This window comes from Thermobia domestica, chromosome 8 (assembly GCF_964235325.1).
Source record: "Thermobia domestica chromosome 8, izTheDome1.hap1.1, whole genome shotgun sequence".
NCBI classification, from domain to species: domain Eukaryota; kingdom Metazoa; phylum Arthropoda; class Insecta; order Zygentoma; family Lepismatidae; genus Thermobia; species Thermobia domestica.
The window spans coordinates 143,968,908-143,984,094 of NC_137461.1; the positions used below are offsets into that span (position 1 = coordinate 143,968,908).

The 15,187-nt window shown below is 30.4% G+C and overlaps 1 protein-coding gene across 3 annotated transcripts in view; it reads left to right on the forward strand.

Moving 5' to 3' along the window:
• Pss (phosphatidylserine synthase 1 homolog l(3)77CDf) overlaps positions 1–14,407 on the forward strand; it is a 91,238-nt gene extending 76,831 nt beyond the window's left edge. For 2 of the 3 annotated variants that reach the window (XR_014132734.1, XM_081769104.1), the window contains one exon: positions 8,972–14,407. Coding sequence is in view for 1 of the 3 variants with exons in the window: in XM_081769104.1 (XP_081625230.1) it covers positions 8,972–9,063 (92 nt within the window). In the remaining 2 variants the exon portion in view is untranslated. The remainder of the gene's footprint in view (positions 1–8,971) is intronic. The other variant, XR_014132733.1, reaches the window with a different exon arrangement.
• Positions 14,408–15,187: the final 780 nt, after the last annotated feature.

Below are 15,187 nucleotides of genomic sequence, written 5' to 3' on the forward strand. Positions count from 1 at the left end.
ACGAAAGAAGACTGGGACATCATTAGGTGTTAGGAGATTTGGTCAGGGATCTCAATTACTTACTCGAACATGTTTCTCATATTTATAGGACTTCACGAACATACCTATTCAATCGAAAGACAAAGATACGTGGTTTAAATTATATATTTATATATAATATTAAACATGGGATACTAACAACTAGTATAATCCCTGTATTTAGAACAATATACACGTTTAGTAGTAAATAAAACTTAATTAACCTTCAAAACTAATTATCATGACATTTTTAAAACTCCATGTCAATAAATTCTGTCACTACCACATTTTTTTTCTTTTCACAAATTTTTCATTAAGAGTTAGGTTTTCATTAAAATAACAAAATTGTAGATTGAATTTCCAAAGAGTTACAATGGTAAAATTTATAATTATTTTGTTACTATTTTGTTACATAGTTTGAAATATATTTAATTACAAAATTGTTTTTTTATTATGTAGTTCATTATTCCGAATCTGCATATTTACTTATAAATTGAACATCTAGATATAAATAATCGTTGAAATAACGACGAAATCGATCAAATAAACAAACTATTTCAACCTTTCAGATATGCAGATAACGTAGGAGTTGACGTATTGGATTTCTATTACAGCATAGATTTACTGTAAGGACCATGTGTCAAAATGGTCCGTTACAATGTTAATGTGGTTTCGTTCCTTTAGGTATCTAATAATCCTATTATTGTTGTTAGCTTTTACTTAATAAAATCAGATCTGCTTCAGAAAGCATGTTACAGTATATAAAGCACTTTTAATAGATTTCATTGATTTTGTATTTGCTGTTATTTTTAAACACAAATATGCATTATATAATTTTCGTCCCAACAGAGAAAGACACTAAAATTAAAATAGACGTGAAAAACAATATAACTTCCTGACCACAATCAGTTAATCTTCTGATCATTGTTTTCGAGTAGATTGGGACAGAAATGTTACGTTAATTCAGAAATGTTATTATTACTGTCAAGACGAGAGAGTAGTACATGGTGTTCCAAAAATCGCTTCGAAGTTTCATTTTGTTAGTGGCATAGAAAGCTTTAGCTGTGCTTTAGGAACAGCGACAATGTATTTCGTTTAGCAGAAACAAAACGTATTCAAAGGATTTAATTTTTTTTTTTTTTTTAATGTGTGTTCAACTTTAGGATACGAAACTTCAAATCTACTTACAAATCATTTTGAAAAGTTGTACAATGGTTCATTTTATAAAAGAAATTAAATTTTTAAAACTTAAGTGTGTTGAATAAGCTCCCACTAATTTTTCTACATTTTTCCAAATATTATGAAATTCAAAGAACAACAAATAATAATCAGTCTCTGTTGAATCATTTACAGCAGTGCTTTCCAACCTTCACCGTATGGCGACACCCTAATAATACACAATTTTTCAAGATATCCCTTCACTGATATGAATTATAAAACATATATTCTGTGGTAATAAATATGGTTTTATTATTATTATATATTTATTTATTATTTTTAATGTTAATTTTTTTGATTAGGGGTTAAACATTTTTCTCACAGATAGAACACTTCATGTTTGTACATTCTCAATGATATTGAAAAGTTTCATCTTCATGTTCAATAATTCACATTGGCTTACGAGCGCTACAATTCTGTCGTATATCTATGTGTATGTGTTGTGTATGTATATGTATCTGTGTATGTGTCGGATGTAGGACACATTTACATGCATTTCTTCAACTGACATTTTCAAACTTTCATGTTGATTGTTCTTTTTTTTTTTTTTTTTTTTTTTTTTATTAATCGTAACAGAAAAAGCATTTTACGTGAATATATCGAAGCGAAACAAAATTTCCAGTTTTACGTCACATGCCTATACCCTTTAAACTAAAGACGACTGTTGATTAATGATGGTGGATTGTAATGACAGAATTAGCGGAATGGGAAAGTGGGAGGAAATGGGAGAACTCAGAGAAAACCAACGGACACTATTTTGTCTAGCTCAAACTCACTGGAGCTGCGATTGAACACTAGAAATGAGGGCCCTACCACTAAACCACCATGCCCCCCATGAATATGTTGATGGTAAAATATCACCGCTCGTTTACTTAGTTGGGAAAAATATGGTTGAAGTAAAATTCAGAAGCTGCATAAATCTTATTCATGGTATTGGCAAGTTTTAAATGCTGTTGGTCCTTAGTTCTGTTAATTTTATCTCTTTAAAACTCCAATTTTGTAGCGGTAAGATGATTTGCACATTTACCTAGTAGATTAACATTTGCAGTATCTTGAATTTCAAATGTATCAGAAAGGAAACTCCCTGAGTTCATCTTGTCTTCTTTTCTTACTGAAATCATTGCAATATTGCGTCCTTGAGGTCATACATACAATCAAGTATTCGCCCTCTGGATAGCCCCCTTCTCTAACTTTTTATAAAAAAAACTGTTCTATACATAACTGGGCACATAACTAGGCTTGTTCGTTACATAACTGGGCACATAACTAGGCTTGTTCGTTACATAACTGGGCACATAGTCGTCACTCGAGAGACTTGCTATGAAAGTAATTTATCATCTGAACAACCTTGTCGAAAACTGACTTCAAATTCTCTCCAATATTTTTGCTACTATCATTTCTCTGTGTGGAAAACAGTGTGTATTTATCATGTTTTGCTTTCGTTGTTTTGTTAATGTAGTGGATTCTTGTATGGAATCTGTCATTGAAGGGACATTATCTATACCAATACAATTCTTTCACAACAAATTTATTGTCTCCATGTGTATTAATTTATTACTTTTCCTTTCCTTTGGTAGTATAAGAAATATCCTTGCAACTGAGATACTGTTCAGTGAAACGAATAAAAGATTCGAACTTGCAATACTTAGTCCATTTACATCGGTAGATTATTCAATGAAATTGCAAACATTGAATTTGTTTCACCAGCTGTAGATTTAATTAAGTTTTTTTTTTATTTTTTTATTATAGCACATCTTTCAACTGTATTATCAGCCAAGGGAATATTCTTAATATCACATTCGTACTCAGAGGTAGTAATCGCATTCACTATAGCGCCAGCTGAATGATTGTTTTCTCTAACCACACGAAGAATATGATTGATTGTTTTCTCTTAACCACACGAAGAATTTCTTTGAAAGTGTCAATACTTTTTCCTTGTAAATGTATGTGTTGAATTATGTCATAGTAATTTATTCGGTTCCATATAATTGCCGTAGAAAGTTTTTTCTTCACATATCAAACACTCCAGCTAAAACATCCTTCATTACAATGCCTCACCTTCGTGCTCTTGTTGCTGCATAATGGCTGAGTTGAGTTGAGTTCCTGTCAGCAGAGAGGCTATATGAGACGGACCTACTGACTACTGAGACAGAATCCGTATCACATGAGCTTCCGTCGGAAATCGAATCCGGGTCTCCCATGCCAAAGGCTACTGCACAATGACGCGGAACAGACACACATTTGAGACGTTCTATTTAATTATTGTTTTGTATCTCCTGAAGTTTCACCTCCTGAGAATGGCAATACATTTGTCCATTTCTGGAGTTTTCCGTAAAATATATCACTTTGAAGCAGTATCGAACTTTAAACAATCTACAAAGCTGTATCAAAAAGTAAAGTGAGTTTTCGATTTACTAAAAAAAAATGTGCAGAGATAAATATCTGAAACTGCATCATATTTGATACATGGTATCACACTAATATTCGACATAGGGACAATTGCGGTCCAAAGATGTACTCCAACGTGACACCAAATTGTCCATGGCCTTTGCAAAGAAATGTTGCCCTAGGTTCCCTAACCAGGTAACCGTAGCCTATTGTGCCTCTTTCAGTGTATCGAAATGCTACCTTTTCTTTAGGGGTTCAAAAAATAGTAGTCGGAAAAAATTAAAATAGGACTGTGCGGAGAATGGTCAAGAATTTCCCAGTTGAAACTCATGACGTGTATACGGGTCCGTTGGTCTGCATGTGGTCCTGCGATATCGTACAGTAACAATACCCTCTCTTGTACTGTCCCTTTTCGTTTCTCACGTATGACTTCCTACAGCCTGTCCATGGTTTAGCAATACGTGTCTGCAGTAATGCTCGTACCCTTTACCAGAAATTCAAAATTAATAACACCCTGATGGTTCCAAAATACAGTAGCCATTGGCTTCTTGGCAGATGTTTTGAATTTCTTGGCCGGCAGTGAGAGGGATGTTTTCATATCATGCTCTCGTGTTTGAGTCATGTGCCCATATAGAGGTATTGGAGTTTCATCGCCTGTTATGATGCGATGAAAGAATGAATTTCCTTCGTGGGGTTATCGTGTAAAGTGAATCAAGGAAATGCCCATGTAAAGGTATTTTTAGTCCTTACTCAAATGTTTTGGCACTTAGCGCGCGCATACACTTTACTGAACCCAAATTGATCGTGAACGATTCTCCTCACTGAACCGTATGAGATTTCCAGTGCATTTGCAATGTTATGCAACCCTTTCTTCTGTCGTCACGAATCATCGCATTGACGTCACACACATTCCTGGCGGTGATGAACGTTGCTGGTCTTCCACGTCTGTCATCATCTGTCACAGTCTTCTTATCACTTGCAAATGCGTTGCACCACACACACACACTTGTTTCTGCGACATAACACTTTCTGCATAGACCTCTTACACAAATTCTCGATAAATGTTAGATGGTTTCTCTCCCTTGGCCCATAAAAAATTAATAATACGGCGCACCTCCTCCTTGGAGTAATATTCAAGTTGATGTGACAGCTTTAAGTTGCGCTGGGTACTGGATAGGTTGATTTTGGTATTTGCAACATACAAAAAAGTTAATTACACCAAAAACTTTGCGTTGTGGAGACAAATTCACCTTATTCTTTTTATACACTTTTGTATAGGAAATGGGCAACATGAAAAAAAGACCAATATTTACATTTTGTTAATTTATTTATTTATTTTTGATATCTGGTTTGATTAATTCCCATATATCCTATCCTTACTAAATTTTTTCTTATGTTTCTTAAGAATGTTGACAACTGACAGCAAGAATTCGACGTTTAACATGATTTTTTGAACAATATTCACAATGCAGCAATTAGGAAACGACTTATTTTCTTTTTCTGCGAAATTAGTTATGCACACGTTTTTGATAGTGGTGAATCTTGCTTGTAACCTTGAGAACACGTATAGAAATTTCCAGCTCAGTTAAGAGTCTTGGCAGCACTGAACCTCGTATGCGATTAAAGAACATTACAAGGAGAAAAGGAAATTGTCCCCTTAAACCGTTTTTTTAACACGTCGAATAATTCCGTTGTAGTTTTCTCTAATCGCTCACATAAATTGATATTCACTCCTTGTTTCATTGTTAAAACGGCGATGAGGTAGCACAGCACCAGTTTGCACTTAGCCACGACATGCGCTACAGTGGTGACCGGCCGAGTTAGAAGTTTCTGGACGTGTTCGCTAAGTCACATGCAAGATTGACCACCAAGAAAACTTCCATGCCAAAACTTTTCATAGTAAAAATTTCTAAGTTTAGGTTTCCTAACTGCTGCACTGAATAACACAGTAATCAAGAGCGAAATGGGTACCTTTTGGATATTTCAGTTTCAAAATTCGTAGTTCTATTTAAAGTTTGAGTGCAAGAGTAGAAAAATCGTAAAAGTTAATATTGTATGATCATGTCCAAAATAATTCTGCTTTTTGGAAACTGTCCTAGTAACTTCTGCAAAATTAATCGATTCTGGTACTGATTGCAATCTGAGGAGAATTACTTGTACTGAGAACGTTTGGTCATAATTGTTCAACTTACTCTAAATTTCCTTACAAAGAAATTTCAAAAATAGGAATTCCACTCTAATATAAGGGTACAGCCGCCAGCGAGAGTGCACACCCATTCCACATAAATTGTGCAAATTACTTGAGTTTACTATTGAAACATATTTTCCTTTTGTTTCTTTATTATTATTATTATTATTATTATTATTATTATTATTAATATTATTATTATTAATATTATTATTATTATTATTATTATTATTATTATTATTATTATTATTATTATTATTATTATTATTATTATTATTATTATTATTATTATTATTATTTATTATTATTTTTCATTAACTTGGTGAAGAAAATTTATACTTCCGTGTTTCTGTGTGAACCACGAATTATTTCAGATAAAATTCTAGTTGTGTTGTCTTATAGTTGCAATTCTATTATTCCGAATGCATAAATAGAATCGAGACTATAGTTTTCATAACGGTAATCTCAGTCGCAAGTGAAAACGCATCTTTATTTCACACAAATTCTTTTGTCGATAACTTTTTAACGAATTATCAATTTGAATACGGTTTTGAGTAACTTACAAAGAATTAAGTTTATTTACATCAAAACGTACTATATTGAAATCGTTGCATTTGTTTACCAGTTAATCAGAAAAAAAGAAAAAAAAGCGACATGTCATTGCAGGTAACAGCGTGTGGTTAGCCCAGTTGTATTTACTCACTTGGGAGATACTTTATGCCTGCGTTCCTGTTACAAATTAGTTTGTACTAGCGTTAATGTCAGATTAGGTACTAAAAAGACCACATGCCTTGATGTTGGTTTCCTCATGATGTCATTCTTCGTGACAAAGTTTGGAGGATTGAATGAAAGTTGCAGTAAGAAAACTGAATTTAAATACGTTAATATATGTAGTCAAAATAAAACTCATGTATATACAGGGTGTTAAAAAAATTGCCACAATATTTTGGGAATAGATTCCATACACCAAATTAAAAAAAAAGTCGATATGGACCTGTGGTCGGAAGTGGATAGTTTCGGCGTTATAAGATTTCGAAAAAAATAAAAATAAAATAAAGAACCATAGTTCCACTACTATATGACCGATTGTAGTCGGGTCAAGACATCACTGAGGAACTAATATGTGAAGTATCCAAATATCCATCTTTCAGAATCTTCGGTATTTCCACAATTATTTTTAGAGAGGCTGTTTGTCAGTACTTGATCACTCTCCACTTACCTCTCTAAAAGTAGGTGCACAAGTACTGGAGCATTCTTAAAAGTAAATATTTGGATAGTTCACATACCAATTCCTCAGTGACGTTTTGACCCGACTACGATACGTCTCATAGAAGTGCAACTATGAAGTTTTAAATGAAGTTCACTCGTTTCACGTTTTCGGCATCCTATAACTCTGAAACTATTCACTTTTGAGCACAGGTCCATATAAACTTTTGTTTTTATTTTTTGATATGAGGAAGCTCTTCCCAAAATATTGACACATTTTTGTAACTCCCTGTATATATATATATATATATATATATATATATATATATATATAATATTCGGTTTAAGTCTAGTTTCCATTGGACAAAATACAGTTATACGTAAATATGGTGGGCAGATTTAGACAATCAATCAATCGAGACACGGCAAACTGGCAGGATTTGAAACTCTTCCTAAGTATAGTTAAGTCGTTATTCATGTCAGTCATGAAAAAGTCTCAGCTTTTCAGAATAACCATTTTTTATTTATTTAAGCTTATTCTAAATTTTAATTGTGATTATCTTTTGTGATTAACATTTTACAGGAATCAAGATCGATTCTCTCTTGAATTCATTTCTTAACGGCAGAATTTTTTGTAAAATGGTTTGTTTTTCCTTGAGAACACTGTTAATGATCATACGAGAAATAACTAGCATACTATGTAACTACGAGCCAGAAACGGTAAATTTTGCGTCCCGTTTGCGCTTTTCTTGGGACTTCGGATAATTTTCTGAAAAAAATAAAAAGGGGACAAACTCGTTCAAAACGGGATGTCTGGTCATCTTATAAGTGGGTATCTTGAATAGTGTGTTCTCTTAAAATGTTACAGATTTCATTTTTATGCTACTTGTATATAAATGAAGTAAAAATAAAAGCTTTTGTTGCCTTAATTCTTTAATTGGTTGTATATTTCGTCCATCAACTTTCCAATGAACATCGTCACGGTTCGTTTTATTTTTACAGGTGATATTGTATTCCATCTTTAAATATCAACCTGTAATTTATACCATAAATTCGTTGTGAAAATTGAAACTTGATAACTACTACTATAAGTGGTATGTGATCATCATTTTATGTCTGTTGTGTCTACTGTTGCCAGATACTATATTTCCATGATGCATAAGCTTCTTGGACATGATCACTAAACTGTTAGACACGAGCTGAGTTTCAATAACACTCGGAGACAACGATATTGCAGATTGGTTATGGTGTCATCACAGTATTTGATCTGTGCCCCAGAATATGTTCTAATAAATTTTATGTCTGTTATTTCCTTTTTTTGTAAAGGTGTTAAACACGATCCCAATACTTCAAGAATTCAGGTTTGTTAGACACGAGCCTAAATTATTAGTGGCGGTTATCAATGTTTTCAGAACGAATTTCTGGTATAAATTTTAAGGTCACATTTAAGAGGAGATGGACATTAGAAAGAAGATGCCCTTATCTGCAGAAATAAGCAGAACCCTTGGTAATACCCACAGGAAAATTGATTTACGAAATATAAAACTAAATAAAGCATTAACGCAACGAAATATAATAAAAGGTTTTATTTCATTAAGTATATATTCTTGACCACAATTCAAGATGACAATTGAGACACACAATCGTACAATTTATCCATAACTTATTTATTTGTTTATTGTATTCGTTTGTTTGTTTATTTTTATTTATTTATTTATTTATTTTTTGTAAGTCTCTTCTCAGCTCTGATGACGGGACATTAGTCTTGAAAGGTAAGACATTTATATGTCGTTTTTTTTTTAGAAAAATAGTGTAAATACTTTTTGCGCTTCGATTTTCATATGTATAATTGTGATATCTTTCGCTTTGTTTCTTTCGAAAATTCCTTTGAAACTACTAGCTATATAAAAGTTTTATTTTTATGTGGTATTAACAAAACTTTTAATATTGCAGCCAGACCAGAAGAAACTATTCAGTTTTTGCACACTAACTCACAACTAAAGAAGAGGAGTGTAATGACACAGAATGGCTTAGTATTGCAGTAAATTCAGCATATGAATCTGTGTGCATTATTTGTTTTGTTTTGGAGGATGAGATCTCACAAGTAAAAGAAGTGAAAGTTCTGCATGCCTACTGTGGACAAATAGATCTATTAAGTGTGTTACCATTTTAAAACACTCATAAGTAACGCATTATTTACATGTGTGTATATATAAAAAATCAAATACAAAATTCTCAAGAATATAAGTGACGTTCGTAAAATTAGAGGAAAAGAGCAGCTTTGCACTTTATTGCTCATATTGATACCAAAGATTAATAAAATTAAATAGACTCATTTGCACTGTAGAGGCTCAATTTGATACTACAAATTCGCTTGATAATGTGTTTTGTATACTGCAGCATATTATGTAATAAATAATATGCATATATTTGATCCCAGTCAAGTACAAACATAATGTGATAATTTCCGATTGGAATTGTTAGCCAAAGAATAGCAGCTTATATATAAACTAATTGAATGCATGTTATTTTCAAATTTTCATTAACCAGTTGTTTATTTCTTTACTGTAAAAGGTAAGTAACTTAATTTTCTTAAAACATCTTTATAATGTCTTCTATACTTTACATTGTAAGTTATTTTGAAAGGAATAAATTTTAATTCCTTGTTGCTATAGAACGAATCTTTTTGTCTTACTAGTTTATAGTTTTGAGTCATTCTCAACATGTTTTCAGTTAACTTTGTTTTAGCTGAAAAACAAATGCATTTGATTTTTCTTTGTTGTGTATAATACGTGATAGATATACATTCCTTGTTAAATCATACTAATATTTTCCCGAAGATTATATGCATATTCGCACATTTTACTAAGAAAATCATAATAACAGTAAATTAATCTTCTATTATGAAATCCATCTTTTTTATGTTCTGTTGATTTCAGTTTTGAAGGTCATGTTTGTAATATTCAGTCTCCTAGTCAGAAGCATACTCATCTTTCAGGAATATCACTATTTCTCTTGTATTTTTCACTACTTTTATCTGAATGTCAAATATGGGACATATCAATTTCACAAAATTTGTCACGTTCTTAAATACGGCTTTCTAAAGGCAAAACTATTTATGATTCCACCTGCATGTGTGTCATATTCTATGTGAATTGCATAAACACAGTATGTTTCTAGAACAATAATTGTTAATTAAGCTTTGCAAGCAGCTGTTATGCTAGTGAATGACAGAGAAAATACTCAGTAAGAATTGATCTTTCGTTGTTTCAAGCTCCTGTTAAGTTTTTTGTTGGGATACTCTCTCAATAATTTGTTGTAATGGGTAGAAATACCTTATGAGAGATTATTAAATTCAAGGATGTGTTATCTTCGGTAAATTAAATTTGTAACTTTTAAATTGTTCAGTTTCTTGTAATGCAAAATGCATTTCTTTATGTGGTAACTTGTTTCTTTGTGGTACTTACTCAAGTATAAGTACGGCTCGGAAGGAAGAGATTCTCAAATAAGAATTAGTTTCGTTGATAGCCTACCCGAAAAAGGAAGGCGAAGTCACAGGTAATTTAGGTTATAAGACTTACATAAATACTCATTTTTGATAACGAACATATTTGAGATCCGAAGGGTCTTATTGAAAACGGTTTGATCAAAGTACAGGCAATTATGAACTTTTAGTGACATTGTTAAATCTGTACCTCCCTTCATTAGGATTAATTTTATTCTTTCTCTCTCTCCCTCTGTCTCTCTCCCCTAAGTTTTGAGAATGTTGTTTTGTGATTCATAAGGGTATCAGGCTAACTAATGTGACGATATAACTGCAGATTTTCAATTCAGAAGTATCTCAGTAAAATGGAAAGTAAGATTGTGATGTAAGCGTAGGGGATGTTTACTTAGAAAAAGTTTGTCCTTTAAAGAAAGGAGTTTGTCTCCATAAAATAAATAAATAAATAAATAAATAAATGAAATAAAATAATTAAATTTTAAAAAAAAAGTTAATACTGATTGTATAAATAAAAGAGTGGTATACTAGTGAGTATATAAATTTATAGTACAGTTGGCAATGTTAAATGATTATATATATAAATATATATTTGGCGTATACATGTTTCATATTTAAATTAGTATATAAATAATAAAGACTTCCAACAAACACTTATCTATAAATATTAATTATTTGTTTTACGTTGCTGAAGTCAGTATTTAATTCACATTTTTCATTAATTTTACGAATTGTTTTTCGAATTCTTATTTAATATTTTAATTCGTTGCTTCTGAAAAAAAAAAAACTCTATATTGTCCTTATATCACATTGTATTAAAATTATACCCAGTGAAGAAATATTACTCGCACTAATTAAATTTGAATCTCTATTAAATTCAAAACTGAAATAATTGGGGAAAATAAATTGTCGCTGAAGCTTTAAAAATTGAGAAGCGTAGATGGTGTTACATTTTCCTTTAAGTATATATTTTTTTTATATATGTTCATATCAATAAATGTTCTAGATGTGACTAAAGAAAATTCTAAAATGCCTATTGCGTAAATACGTTTAAGAAGTGCTCATTTACTGCTACATTGACAGCAGTCTGTAAAGAATTTGTAGTTTATTGTAATTTTCGAATGTGTCTATCAAGTGGTGTTACTACATTTGAACTGCTTAATATAACCGCATTTAGTATTATATTCAAGACGTGAGAATCTATACGTTTTAAAATTGATCTTTCGTTGTTAATATATCCAATGTAAATTAGCTTCAGCATATGTATCTAGGACGTGGTTAAGAAATAAATAAGACACACAAATTTTTATATTTGAAACTCATAATAGAGAAACTTAATTTTATGTCTTTCATATTCTTATTGTATTTGTGAATTTACTATTGGGCCCTAAAAGTCTTAATATACATTTTGTCGTAAATAGGCATTTTCGGATTATTACAGTAACACTCATTGTATTTTGTTTAAGCCACCAATTTATATCTTGAGTCACATTAATCAGAATTCAGTACTTTATGTAATATGTTTTTGTACAAATGTTTTCGTACATTTTTCATTTTACAACATATTTCCAAAATATATAAACTATTTAACTAATCAAAAGATATGATTTGTTGTTGTTAGTATAATTTGCCCATATTCTCTTAGAATATAATTTTATATATTATTGTATTTTTAATTTTTATTTGTGAATTCAGTTCTTAAAATGTATTTCCTGAATTGAATTAGCTAGACAGAATAGAACGAAAACGTGAGTACTCATATTAATCATTTCTGTATCTGTTGCCTGTATAGTTTTGGAAATGATTGGGAACAAAATATAATCTTTGAAGCTAATGAAATCTTTTACTGAAGTATATTTTATCAAGGAAAGAAGTAAATTGTATGTTAAGTTTAATAGTCATTACTTCTTTTTAAAAGTTACACTGTAAATACTTAATTTATTTACAAATCATCTTGAATTTTAGAAAGGAAAGTTTTAAATATTTTGGCATCCAGTTACTACCTAGTTTCTACGTTCCTAACGTATTTTACGAAGGTGTTCACTTAAAATATAGTATTCTTTTGCGTGTAGCTTTAAAATACTATTTTATATGGGAAAATGATAAAGTAATTGATTCTTGTATGTTGCAAAATATATATTAAAAATGATTCTAGAATTTCCCACTGCGGGTATAATATAAACTAGAATTTTCTGCTGTATTTCTAATATAATCTTAACGCTCTACACTCTCTGTAGAGATTTATTCTATTAGAGAAAGAAATCTAATATGTATAGTCAAGTGTATGAGAGAAAATAAATAGGTTTATATATTTCCAAACTACTATATTTTATTAGATGAAAATGTAATTGTTCATGATAGAGCATAGGTTTTAATAGTATCACGTGATTAAAGTAATAAATTTTTAGAAAACAAAAATTATTCTAGAAGCAAAGGAATTTTCATTTATCCGAGCCAGTAATTCATATATATTTTTATGAACAAACTAGTATGTTTCAGTGAAATCTTGTTCTAGCAGCACATTTTAACATTTGAAACCTAAATAATAGTTTATGCCTTCCATTATTCATAAAGAAGTTTAAGGCCTCCCACTGGAATATCTGTAATTTCTATTCAAACGAAAAGGAGTGGGCTCATTCAGGTAGTATTCTACTAGACATTTAGATTGAACAAATATAATAAGTAGTATACTTGCTTGTATTTTACAAATAAATACATAAAATAATACTATTATAATGATAAACAGTTTTGTTTAAGAAAATGGCAACCTACCTCTTTTTTAAAATCCATATTTTCTCAATTGTGAGTAGAGCAAGGTAATATTTTGGCTTCCAATAAAACTTAACTTGTTAAGGAAAATTCTTATTCATTTCATTTGGAAAATAAAACTGAAGGGTTCTCAAAAGAAATGGGTGGCCGGCACATTTTAAACAGAACTGTCCAATAAAATTTTTAGAATAATTCTTCTAAGAGAGTAAATTTTAATTCAACAAAGGAGTTTCGTCATAAACGAAGTGCAAAAGAATTGACTAAGCACATGTATAAACATAATTTAAATTATTTTTCGATTTTTACTTCTCTTGTAATTTTTTCTAAGTGTCAGAAACTAATTTCGTGATATTTTACTCTGACACTTTTTTTTTAAATAATTTAATTCCAATATTATTGTATTAATGTGCAATAAATGAATGAGCCATGATAGTTACACAACGGTTGACTTAACTTAGGTATACCTATATAGATAATAAGATAAGTCATCTGAATGATGAACCAGGCATTAATCTTTCAATAGTTACAGGCGGTGTGATCGAGTTCCATTCTGGATTTGGTAAAAAGAAATTTAGGTGGACCGAGAAGATGGGAGAATAATAGAGAATGGAAATTCTTACGAAGTTTGGTACCGACAGTTGTGATTGAATTGGTGTAGAGTAGAATCCAGTGATTTCTTGGTTGAATCAACTTCTCGAGTTTCTATTACAAGAAAGATCTTCAAACTGGAAAATTTTGTACATTATTATTATAAATGCTGAAAATAGTACTTGTTTCAGTGTTACAAAATTTGGACTAATATTTGTTTAGGAAAGCCACAGACATTGGAGAAAACAGAAAGTAACTCGTTACCCCCATGCAGTTGTTTCACACTATTATCACAACAAAAGCTATGATTATCTCTTAAAAATGTATCTGAGGGTACTTTTCGAGGAATTTGACTGAATTTTGTACACATATTCAGGTTTATAAATTAGTATATTATCATCTACTTAAAACGAACAAAGAATAAATAAAATAAAATATTTAAGTTGATAGATGCCTCAAATTAATTTAATATATAATTTTGATAAAAGAGGCAAAAGTCTAATTGGTATCTGTACAACTTGTAATTTTTATTTTTATTTTTATTCTATTAAAAAAAAATCTTATTTCAAAGTAATTTCGGAAAATATCACAGTCACTTTAAAATTTAATTTTTTTTTCAGGACAAAATATTTAAATAATACATCAAGATACATACATACATATATATATATATATATATATATATATATATATATATATATATATATATATATATATATATATATAATTTCGAAGATTGAAAAGGAAAGAAATATTCTCGATAGTGGGATATAACGATTCAAAATTAACATACTTGAAGACTTCGTCTATAAAGTTAAAATTACATTTCACTGAGGAATATCCCATATTAAAATTTATATTGAAAATATAAACTTAAAATTCAAAAGAACGATGCCCATATATGTTTAGTAGTTCTAAATTAAAAAAAAAAAAAAAACTCTTGGCTTGAAATTGGTAATTATTAAATGTACATAATTACTTACTACTAGCAGAATTAAAACCTGGCAGTGCCATCTAAGTGAAAAGAAGGCAAATGGTTGATATATAAAATGAAAGTAAAATTGTAGTAAATTGAGCCTCTGCTGTGGTAATTTTTTTCTCTAGTTAATGCGATAGAGTGGAAGAAAGTAGGTAAGTCAGTGTACATTTACTTCCAGCGACAAGAAAATTATTTAAAACAAATAAATAGGAGAGATATGTTCGTATTTTTCAACATATTTCTTTATCAGAAATATTTAAAGACAGAAGTGTAATTATTTATATAACATTTGCTAGTCATTATGTAACAATAAAGCACAAACTCAATGCTGTTA